The sequence below is a fragment of the Ylistrum balloti genome, unplaced genomic scaffold (genome assembly GCF_031769215.1).
Source record: "Ylistrum balloti isolate Yb309-2 unplaced genomic scaffold, AGI_CSIRO_Ybal_v1 Utg369682, whole genome shotgun sequence".
NCBI lineage: Eukaryota > Metazoa > Mollusca > Bivalvia > Pectinida > Pectinidae > Ylistrum > Ylistrum balloti.
In genome coordinates, this window is record NW_026781922.1 from 1 (window position 1) to 12,680 (window position 12,680).

General features: G+C 38.7%; 1 protein-coding gene across 1 annotated transcript; it reads left to right on the forward strand.

The window, feature by feature from the left end:
* The first annotated feature begins 9,231 nt into the window (after positions 1 to 9,231).
* On the forward strand, positions 9,232 to 12,680 carry LOC132564814 (beta-1,3-galactosyltransferase brn-like). Its single transcript, XM_060229442.1, has 3 exons — positions 9,232 to 10,252; positions 11,987 to 12,320; positions 12,626 to 12,680. Exons 1-3 carry the CDS (start codon positions 9,232 to 9,234, stop codon positions 12,678 to 12,680), a joined length of 1,410 nt encoding a protein of 469 aa, XP_060085425.1.

The window sequence follows — 12,680 nt, forward strand, 5'->3', positions numbered from 1 at the left end:
TCTGTAGAGGAATGGTCTACCCTTTATTTACACTGTTACATGTACATCGTATGTAGAGGGATAACCTACCCTTTATTTACACTGTTCCAGGTATATCGTCTGCAGAGGGATAATCTACCCTTTATTTACACTGTTCTAGGTACATCGTCCATAGAGGGATAATCTACCCTTTATTTACACTGTTACAGGTACATCGTCTGTAGAGGAATGGTCTACCCTTTATTAAAACTGTTACAGGTACATCGTCTGCAGAGAGATAACCTACCCTTTATTTACACTGTTACAGGTACATCGTCTGTAGAGGGATAACCTACCCTTTATTTACACCGTTCCAGGAACATCGTCTGTAGAGGAATGGTCTACCCTTTATTTAAACTGTTACAGGTACATCGTCTGTAGAGGGATAACCTACCTTTTATTTACACTGTTCCAGGTACATCGTCTGTAGAGGGATAACCTACCCTTTATTTACACTGTTAAATGTACATCGTCTGTAGAGGGATAATATACCCTTTGTTTACACTGTTACAGGTACATCGTCTGTAGAGGGATAATCTACCCTTTATTTACACTGTTACAGGTACATCGTCCATAGAGGGATAACTTCCCCTTTATTTGCACTGTTACAGGTACATCGTCTGCAGAGAGATAATCTACCCTTTATTTACACGGTTACAGGTACATCGTCTGTAGAGGAATGGTGTACCCTTTATTTACACTGTTACATGTACACTGTAGAGAGATAACCTAACCTTTATTTACACTGTTCCAGGTACATCGTCTGCAGAGGGATAATCTACCCTTTATTTACACTGTTACAGGTACATCGTCTGTAGAATGATGGTCTACCCTTTATTTACACTGTTCTAGGTACATCGTCTGTAGAGGGATAACCTACCCTTTATTTACACTGTTCCATGTACATCGTCCATAGATGGATAATCTACCCTTTATTTACACTGTTCTAGGTACATCGTCTGTAGAGGTATAACCTACCCTTTATTTACACTGTTACAGGTACATCGTCTATAGAAGGACAACCTAACCTTTATTTACACTGTTACAGGTACATCTTCCATAGAGGGATAATCTACCCTTTATTTACACTGTTACAGATACTTTATTTACACTGTTCAGGTAGAGGGATAACCTACCCTCTATTTATTTACACTGTTCCCTTTAGGTACACTGTTCGTCCATAGAGGGATAACCTACCCTTTATTTACACTGTTACAGGTACTTTATTTACATCGTCTGTAGAGGATAATCTACCCTTTATTTACACTGTTACTACACCTGTACATAGAGGGATAACCTACCCTTTATTTACACTGTTACAGGTACATCGTCTATAGAGGGATAACCTACCCCTTTACACTGTTTTACACTGTACAGGTACAGGATAACTACCCTTTATTTACACTGTTCCAGGTACATCGAGAGGGATAATCTACCCTTTATTTACACTGTTACAGGTACATCGTCTGTAGAGGAATACCCTTTATTTACACCCTTTATTTACCCTTTATTTACACTGTTACAGGTACATCGTCTGTAGAGAGATAACCTAACCCTTTATTTACACTGTTCTAGGTACATCGTCCATAGATGGATAATCTACCCTTTATTTACACTGTTACAGGTACATCGTCCATAGAGGGATAATCTACCCTTTATTTACACTGTTCCAGGTACATCGTCTGTAGAGGAATGGTCTACCCTTTATTTACACTGTTACATGTACATCGTCTGTAGAGGGATAACCTACCCTTTATTTACACTGTTCCAGGTATAACGTCTGCAGAGGGATAATCTACCCTTTATTTACACTGTTCTAGGTACATCGTCCATAGAGGGATAATCTACCCTTTATTTACACTGTTCCAGAAACATCGTCTGTAGAGGAATGGTCTACCCTTCATTTAAACTGTTACAGGTACATCGTCTGCAGAGAGATAACCTACCCTTTATTTACACTGTTACAGGTACATCGTCTGTAGAGGGATAACCTACCTTTATTTACACCGTTCCAGGAACATCGTCTGTAGAGGAATGGTCTACCCTTTATTTAAACTGTTACAGGTACATCGTCTGTAGAGGAATGGTCTACCCTTTATTTACACTGTTACAGGTACATCGTCTGTAGAGGGATAACCTACCCTTTATTTACACTGTTACAGTTACATCGTCTGTAGATGGATAACCTACCCTTTATTTACACTGTTACAGGTACATCGTCTGTAGAGGGATAACCTACCTTTTATTTACACTGTTCCATGTACATCGTCTGTAGAGGGAAAACCTACCCTTTATTTACACTGTTAAATGTACATCGTCTGTAGAGGGATAATATACCCTTTGTTTACACTGTTACAGGTACATCGTCTGTAGAGGGATAATCTACCCTTTATTTACACTGTTACAGGTACATCGTCTGTAGAGGGATGACCTACCCTTTATTTACACTGTTACAGTTACATCGTCTGTAGAGGGATAACCTACCCTTTATTTACACTGTTCCAGGTACATCGTCCATAGAGGGATAACTTCCCCTTTATTTGCACTGTTACAGGTACATCGTCTGCAGAGAGATAATCTACCCTTTATTTACACGGTTACAGGTACATCGTCTGTAGAGGAATGGTGTACCCTTTATTTACACTGTTACATGTACATCGTCTGTAGAGAGATAACCTAACCTTTATTTACACTGTTCCAGGTACATCGTCTGCAGAGGGATAATCTACCCTTTATTTACACTGTTACAGGTACATCGTCTGTAGAATGATGGTCTACCCTTTATTTACACTGTTCTAGGTACATCGTCTGTAGAGGGATAACCTACCCTTTATTTACACTGTTCCATGTACATCGTCCATAGATGGATAATCTACCCTTTATTTACACTGTTCTAGGTACATCGTTTGTAGAGGTATAACCTACCCTTTATTTACACTGTTACAGGTACATTGTCTATAGAAGGACAACCTAACCTTTATTTACACTGTTACAGGTACATCTTCCATAGAGGGATAATCTACCCTTTATTTACACTGTTACAGGTACATCGTCTGCAGAGGGATAACCTACCCTTTATTTACACTGTTCCAGGTACATCGTCCATAGAGGGATAACTTCCCCTCTATTTACACTGTTACAGGTACATCGTCTGTAGAGGAATGGTCTACCCTTTATTTACACTGTTACATGTACATCGTCTGTAGAGGGATAACCTACCCTTTATTTACACTGTTCCAGGTATAACGTCTGCAGAGGGATAATCTACCCTTTATTTACACTGTTCTAGGTACATCGTCCATAGAGGGATAATCTACCCTTTATTTACACTGTTCCAGAAACATCGTCTGTAGATGAATGGTCTACCCTTTATTTAAACTGTTACAGGTACATCGTCTGCAGAGAGATAACCTACCCTTTATTTACACTGTTCCAGGTACATCGTCCATAGAGGGATAACTTCCCCTTTATTTGCACTGTTACAGGTACATCGTCTGCAGAGAGATAATCTACCCTTTATTTACACGGTTACAGGTACATCGTCTGTAGAGGAATGGTGTACCCTTTATTTACACTGTTACATGTACATCGTCTGTAGAGAGATAACCTAACCTTTATTTACACTGTTCCAGGTACATCGTCTGCAGAGGGATAATCTACCCTTTATTTACACTGTTACAGGTACATCGTCTGTAGAATGATGGTCTACCCTTTATTTACACTGTTCTAGGTACATCGTCTGTAGAGGGATAACCTACCCTTTATTTACACTGTTCCATGTACATCGTCCATAGATGGATAATCTACCCTTTATTTACACTGTTCTAGGTACATCGTTTGTAGAGGTATAACCTACCCTTTATTTACACTGTTACAGGTACATCGTCTATAGAAGGACAACCTAACCTTTATTTACACTGTTACAGGTACATCTTCCATAGAGGGATAATCTACCCTTTATTTACACTGTTACAGGTACATCGTCTGCAGAGAGATAACCTACCCTTTATTTACACTGTTCTAGGTACATCGTCGGTAGAGGGATAACCTACCCTTTATTTACACTGTTACAGGTATATCGTCTGCAGAGGGATAATCTACCCTTTATTTACACTGTTACAGGTACATCGTCTGTAGAGGAATGGTGTACCCTTTATTTACACTGTTACATGTACATCGTCTGTAGAGAGATAACCTACCCTTTATTTACACTGTTTTAGGTACATCGTCCATAGATGGATAATCTACCCTTTATTTACACTGTTACAGGTACAGTCCATAGAGGGATAATCTACCCTTTATTTACACTGTTCCAGGTACATCGTCTGTAGAGGAATGGTCTACCCTTTATTTACACTGTTACATGTACATCGTCTGTAGAAGGACAACCTAACCTTTATTTACTCTGTTACAGGTACATCTTCCATAGAGGGATAATCTACCCTTTATTTACACTGTTCCAGGTACATCGTCCATAGAGGGATAACTTCCCCTCTATTTCCACTGTTTCAGGTACATCGTCTGTAGAGAGATAACCTACCCTTTATTTACACTGTTACAGGTACATCGTCTGTAGAGGAATGGTCAACCCTTTATTTACACTGTTACATGTACATCGTCGGTAGAGGGATAACCTACCCTTTATTTACACTGTTACAGGTATATCGTCTGCAGAGGGATAATCTACCCTTTATTTACACGGTTACAGGTACATCGTCTGTAGAGGAATGGTGTACCCTTTATTTACACTGTTACATGTACAACGTCTGTAGAGAGATAACCTACCCTTTATTTACACTGTTCTAGGTACATCGTCCATAGATGGATAATCTACCTTTTATTTACACTGTTACAGGTACATCGTCTGTAGAGGGATAATCTACCCTTTATTTACACTGTTCCAGGTACATCGTCTGTAGAGGAATGGTCTACCCTTTATTTACACTGTTACATGTACATCGTATGTAGAGGGATAACCTACCCTTTATTTACACTGTTCCAGGTATATCGTCTGCAGAGGGATAATCTACCCTTTATTTACACTGTTCTAGGTACATCGTCCATAGAGGGATAATCTACCCTTTATTTACACTGTTACAGGTACATCGTCTGCAGAGGGATAACCTACCCTTTATTTACACTGTTCCAGGTACATCGTCCATAGAGGGATAACTTCTACCCTCTATTTACACTGTTACAGGTACATCGTCTGTAGAGGAATGGTCTACCCTTTATTTACACTGTTACATGTACATCGTCTGTAGAGGGATAACCTACCCTTTATTTACACTGTTCCAGGTATAACGTCTGCAGAGGGATAATCTACCCTTTATTTACACTGTTCTAGGTACATCGTCCATAGAGGGATAATCTACCCTTTATTTACACTGTTCCAGAAACATCGTCTGTAGATGAATGGTCTACCCTTTATTTAAACTGTTACAGGGTCTGCAGAGAGATAACCTACCCTTTATTTACACTGTTCCAGGTACATCGTCCATAGAGGGATAACTTCCCCTTTATTTGCACTGTTACAGGTACATCGTCTGTAGAGGGATAATCTACCCTTTATTTACACTGTTACAGGTACATCGTCTGTAGAGGAATGGTGTACCCTTTATTTACACTGTTACATGTACATCGTCTGTAGAGAGATAACCTAACCTTTATTTACACTGTTCCAGGTACATCGTCTGCAGAGGGATAATCTACCCTTTATTTACACTGTTACAGGTACATCGTCTGTAGAATGATGGTCTACCCTTTATTTACACTGTTCTAGGTACATCGTCTGTAGAGGGATAACCTACCCTTTATTTACACTGTTCCATGTACATCGTCCATAGATGGATAATCTACCCTTTATTTACACTGTTCTAGGTACATCGTTTGTAGAGGTATAACCTACCCTTTATTTACACTGTTACAGGTACATCGTCTATAGAAGGACAACCTAACCTTTATTTACACTGTTACAGGTACATCTTCCATAGAGGGATAATCTACCCTTTATTTACACTGTTACAGGTACATCGTCTGCAGAGAGATAACCTACCCTTTATTTACACTGTTCTAGGTACATCGTCGGTAGAGGGATAACCTACCCTTTATTTACACTGTTACAGGTATATTACAGAGGGATAATCTACCCTTTATTTACACTGTTACAGGTACATCGTCTGTAGAGGAATGGTGTACCCGTTATTTACACTGTTACATGTACATCGTCTGTAGAGAGATAACCTACCCTTTATTTACACTGTTACAGGTACATCGTCCATAGAGGGATAATCTACCCTTTATTTACACTGTTACAGGTACATCGTCCATAGAGGGATAGAGGAATGGTCTACCCTTTATTTACACTGTTACATGTACATCGTCTGTAGAGGTATAACCTACCCTTTATTTACACTGTTACAGGTACATTGTCATAGAGGGATAACTCTGTTACCCTTCCATAGAGGGATAATCTATTTACACTGTTACAGGTACATCGTCCATAGAGGGATAACTTCCCCTCTATTTACACTGTTACAGGTACATCGTCTGTAGAGAGATAACCTACCCTTTATTTACACTGTTACAGGTCAACCCTTTATTTACATACATGTACATCTCGGTAGAGGGATAACCTACCCTTTATTTACACTGTTACAGGTATATCGTCTGCAGAGGGATAATCTACCCTTTATTTACACGGTTACAGGTACATCGTCTGTAGAGGAATGGTGTACCCTTTATTTACACTGTTACATGTACAACGTCTGTAGAGAGATAACCTACCCTTTATTTACACTGTTCTAGGTACATCGTCCATAGATGGATAATCTACCTTTTATTTACACTGTTACAGGTACATCGTCTGTAGAGGGATAATCTACCCTTTATTTACACTGTTCCAGGTACATCGTCTGTAGAGGAATGGTCTACCCTTTATTTACACTGTTACATGTACATCGTATGTAGAGGGATAACCTACCCTTTATTTACACTGTTCCAGGTATATCGTCTGCAGAGGGATAATCTACCCTTTATTTACACTGTTCTAGGTACATCGTCCATAGAGGGATAATCTACCCTTTATTTACACTGTTACAGGTACATCGTCTGTAGAGGAATGGTCTACCCTTTATTTACACTGTTACAGGTACATCGTCTGCAGAGGGATAATCTACCCTTTATTTACACGGTTGCAGGTATATCGTCTGTAGAGGAATGGTGTACCCTTTATTTTCACTGTTACATGTGCATCGTATGTAGTGGGATAACATACCCTTTATTTACACTGTTCCAGGTATATCGTCTGTAGAGTGAAAATCTAACCATTATTACACTGTTACAGGTACATCGTCTGTAGAGGGATAATCTATCCTTTATTATACTGTTTCAGGTACATCGTCTGTAGTGGGATAACCTACCCTTTTATTTACACTGTTACAGGTACATCGTCTGTAGAGGGATAACATACCCTTTATTTACACTGTTCCAAGTATATCGTCTGCAGAGGGATAATCTACCCTTTATTTACACTGTTCTAGGTACATCGTCCATAGAGGGATAATCTACCCTTTATTTACACTGTTACAGGTACATCGTCTGTAGAGAGATAACCTACCCTTTATTTACACTGTTACAGGTACATCGTCTGCAGAGGGATAATCTACCCTTTATTTACACGGTTACAGGTATATCGTCTGTAGAGGAATGGTGTACCCTTTATTTACACTGTTACATGTACATCGTCTGTAGAGAGATAACCTACCCTTTATTTACACTGTTCTAGGTACATCGTCCATAGAGGGATAATCTTCCCTTTATTTACACTGTTACAGGTACATCGTCTGTAGAGGGATAATATACCCTTTATTTACACTGTTTCAGGTACATCGTCTGTAGAGGAATGGTCTACCCTTTATTTACACTGTTACATGTACATCGTCTGTAGAGGGATAACATACCCTTTATTTACACTGTTCCAGGTATATTGTCTGCAGAGGGATAATCTACCCTTTATTTACACTGTTACAGGTACATCGTCTGTAGAGGGATAACCTACCTTTTATTTACACTGTTCCATGTACATCGTCCATAGAGGGATAATCTACCCTTTATTTACACTGTTCTAGGTACATCGTCTATAGAGGGATAATCTACCCTTTATTTACACTGTTCCAGGTACATCGTCTGTAGAGGAATGGTCTACCCTTTATTTTCACTGTTACATGTGCATCGTATGTAGTGGGATAACATACCCTTTATTTACACTGTTCCAGGTATATCGTCTGTAGAGTGAAAATCTAACCTTCATTACACTGTTTCAGGCACATCGTCTGTAGAGGTATAATCTATCCTTTATTATACTGTTTCAGGTACATCGTCTGTAGTGGGATAACCTACCCTTTTATTTACACTGTTACAGGTATATCGTCTGTAGAATGATGATCTACCCTTTATTTACACTGTAACAGGTACATCGTCTGTAGAGGTATAACCTACCTTTTATTTACACTGTTCCAGGTACATCGTCCATAGAGGGATAACTTTCCTTGATTTACACTGTTACAGGTACATCGTCTGTAGAGGGATAACTTACCTTGTATTTACACTGTTCCAGGTACATTCGAAGTCGAAGGGTGATCTGCGATATCAAAGAGGAACATTTGTCGTAATAGAACCAATTCAATAGGAACAAGTGTACTTCTGTGGAATATAGGACTCCTCCCGTTAGGAATACTTGTACTTCTGTGGAATATAGGACGCCTCCCGTTAGGAATACTTGTACTTCTGTGGAATATAGAACGCCTTCCGGTAGGAACACGTGTACTTCTGTGGAATATAGAACGCCTTCCGGTAGGAAGACGTGGACGTCTGTGGAATATAGAACGCTTTCCGGTAGGAAGACGTGGACTTCTGTGGAATATAGAAAGCCTTCCGTTAGGAAGACGTGGACTTCTGTCTCGCTCCATCAACTGATAACTAATTTCTTCATTAATACTGCTGTCAGATTTTATATGTATTGATGAATTGACAAGGTCGTTCAAATTTCAAGGCTTGACAGATAAAAATACCGGTAGAAATAACATCGTCCGGGATAATCAGATGTTGTGTTGACGACCATCAACGTCTACGACTGGAGTCTTTCGTTAGAAATTTACCACGGCATATCATAGCGATATTATACCAGTACATTCTTTCCCTTTAAAGGTCATTATGAGGGTGTGGAGATTTAGACGTTGCAAAGCTGTTAAAGGTTTCTTATCATTATCAGCAGTTCTTGTCATACTTTTATACATTGTGGTGTTACGGCATCACAAATGCATCAATTCCTTAAAAGTGTATCCAATGCAGAAAGCACTCCCCGACCGTATGATTGGTTATCCTCTCAACATTGACTTCACAAAGTTAGTCGAAGACGTCAACGAAAAAGGATATAAAATGTTTAAACCTATCAATATATATCCTTATTCGTATTTGAAACCAATACCAAATATTTGTGGATCATCAAATGAAATATTTCTTTTGTTTATGATCAAATCTGCACCGAGAAATTTTGATCAAAGAAAAGCTATACGTGAAACATGGACAAATACGATGTATGTTAGGAAACATATTATCCGGCATGTTTTCTTGCTTGCAAAAACGTCTAATTATGACGTCAACAATCGTCTGTCAATTGAAAAAGAGATGCATCAGGATATCTTAGAGATGACTTACGTTGATAACTACTACAACAATACCTATAAAACCATTGGAGGTATCAATTGGTGTGTTAAATACTGCTCTAAAGCTAAATTTGTTATGTTGGTGGACGATGATTTCTACATAGCTACGGATTACCTGTTAGCTTATCTGCATGGACTACCACAAAATATGTACAGTTCCCTATATGCTGGCCACGTATGGAACACCTACCCACAGAGATGCCTACACCAGAAATGGTATATGTCTTTTGAAGATTACCCATTTGACAGGTATCCACCCTTCCTTAGCGCCGGAGCTATCATTATGTCGATGGACGTTGTTAAAAGACTCCAAATCGGTATTCAGTATACTAAAATGTTTAAGTTTGATGACGTTTTCATAGCTATCGTTGCTTACAAACTCAACATTAAACCCGTTCATCATCCAGGTGTGAGAGTGGGTGAGGCTGTCCTATACCACGAGGACTTCACTACTGTGTTAGCCTCCCACGGGTACAGAAATGCAAATGATCTAAGGGCAGCATGGCAAAGTCACTTACTCACCATTTCAACAAACAAGTAATATCTTGTCATTATATGATATCGAATAGTTTTTTTTCAATTTTGTGTGGTTAAAGTATGGTTTTTGCGTGTTTATATTGGCACCAAAATCAAAACGGGAAATTTTGAACCTTGAATGATATTTACCTGCTTGTATGGTGTTTAATTGATCTCAACTGAAATCTGTGTTGGTACTTTTGTATTTGTATATAATGCCGAAGATTTTACTGTTATACACGTATGTGGCAGTGATACATTGTTTGCAGAACATTACCTTGAAATTTTCCATTGTTGGTGTCCTTCTTGACATCCGTCCTCATATGACCCTAATTGTTGATATCCCTCTGGAAATTTTAACGGTTTCTATGTCATGTAATTTAAATATGTGTTGTTTTACAAGATGATGTCAGCATTGTTTAAGTGGAATAACGCTTTATCATTTCGACTCTCTGTTAGAATTTAATTCCATTGATTTATCTCGTATCTAATTTTGAAACTGTCGAGGAATATTCGCGATATTCTCGTGTGTGCCTTTTGTATTATTATTTAAGGTTACATAAAAGTAGATACTGCTGGTGGACAAAAGTTCCAAACGTTTAAATTCGAAGATTGGCACGAGTTCAGAATGTACGCATCTACTTGATGTTCTTTTTAAATTCTTTGATATTTGAAATTATGAGAAGTGTTTCATTAGGGAACAGTCCCATCGTGATTTCCAATGGCACCTATATATCTAGATTTATTTCGCCCAATTTTGATTTTTCTCCGTCATCAAACAGGGCTCAACGTGTTCGTGTACGTTTTTCATGGACATTAAAAGTGGTCCACACTCACCTTACAAACTATAGGCGAACATTTCCCACATACACAGGAATCTGTATTAGACGGCCCCGAGTCCATCTTGACCAGGTGAAAACTCTCTTAAAAGTACAGCGGTCTCAACCTTTATTTTAAACAATGACAATGTGTAACGAAAAACAAAACGAATAGTGTGCCAAAATATTAATTTGATTCATTTCGTCGTGGCATGGACAGTTTCTAATAAAACCAATAAAACCTAGCCCAAATGCATTGTAACTATAAACACATTCCATGTCCTGTTCTCACTGATACAGCTGAATGCATTGTGACTATAAACACATTCCATGTCCTGTTCTCACTGATACAGCTGAATGCATTGTGACTATAAACACATTCCATGTCCTTTTCTCACTGATACAGCTGAATGCATTGTGACTATAAACACATTCCATGTCCTGTTCTCACTGATACAGCTGAATGCATTGTGACTATAAACACATTCCATGCCCTGCTCTCACTGATACAGCTGAATGCATTGTAACTATAAACACATTCCATGTCCTGCTCTCACTGATACAGCTGAATGCATTGTGACTATAAACACATTCCATGTCCTGTTCTCACTGATACAGCTGAATGCATTGTAACTATAAACACATTCCATGTCCTGTTCTCAAGGATGAAGAATTCAAGGTTGGAGATCCAGTATACCTTCGAAACCACAAGAAACAGTCAAAGTTAGACAGCAAATGGAAACCTTATTATAGGATTTTGGAACAAACGGGTCCAGTCAGCTTTAAAATAAAATGTCAACTCACTGGAGAAACGACAAAAACCCATGCGAGACATTTACGTCCAGCCAATATAGAGGAATGGACCAAAGACAACCGTCGGACGGAGAACTGCATACGTTGTTCCTCCAGAAAGCGATGACACTTCAGATGAGGAGGACCTACCACCCCTACAAGCAGTGATAGACAGAGCGAGAAAGGAAAGAGATAATTCTGACGAAGAGGACACAATTCCAATTGCAGAATTGAGACAAAGGTTAAGACTACGCAAGCTTCATCAAAGGGATCAGGAGAAAAGCAGTACATCCAACAACTTGTCAGAGAGCAACTACGACCTAGAGATGGAAACCGATGTAACGGGAAATGACACAGAGCAAAATGAAAGTGACACTGAGAGTGAACAAGGTCATCTCTACAATACATACATGTCAGATGATTTCGATAATTTCGCAGTAAATACTGTTGGGTATAAAACACGGCCGGACAAACGAATATCAAAAAGATCAAAATCAGCCAAACCTCGTAAAACGGATGTCTTGTCACTAAGAAGGAAAATGGGCTTACTTAAATCAGAACCTAAAAACATTTTACAACTGACACAAAAAAACATTAGACTTCATTCAATCACTTATTTGAACACTATTATTTTGAAATCGTATTCCTTGTACAGTGTACATTCATAAGGAAATAAGAAAGTAACCAGTAGATTGTAGAAAATATATATTCATAAAGCTACTGCCTATATTTACACGTTTTTACATTTATTTACAGAAATGTCAACTTACATTCTCTTACTCCTTTTGGTACTTTCCGTGAATTCTGTTAG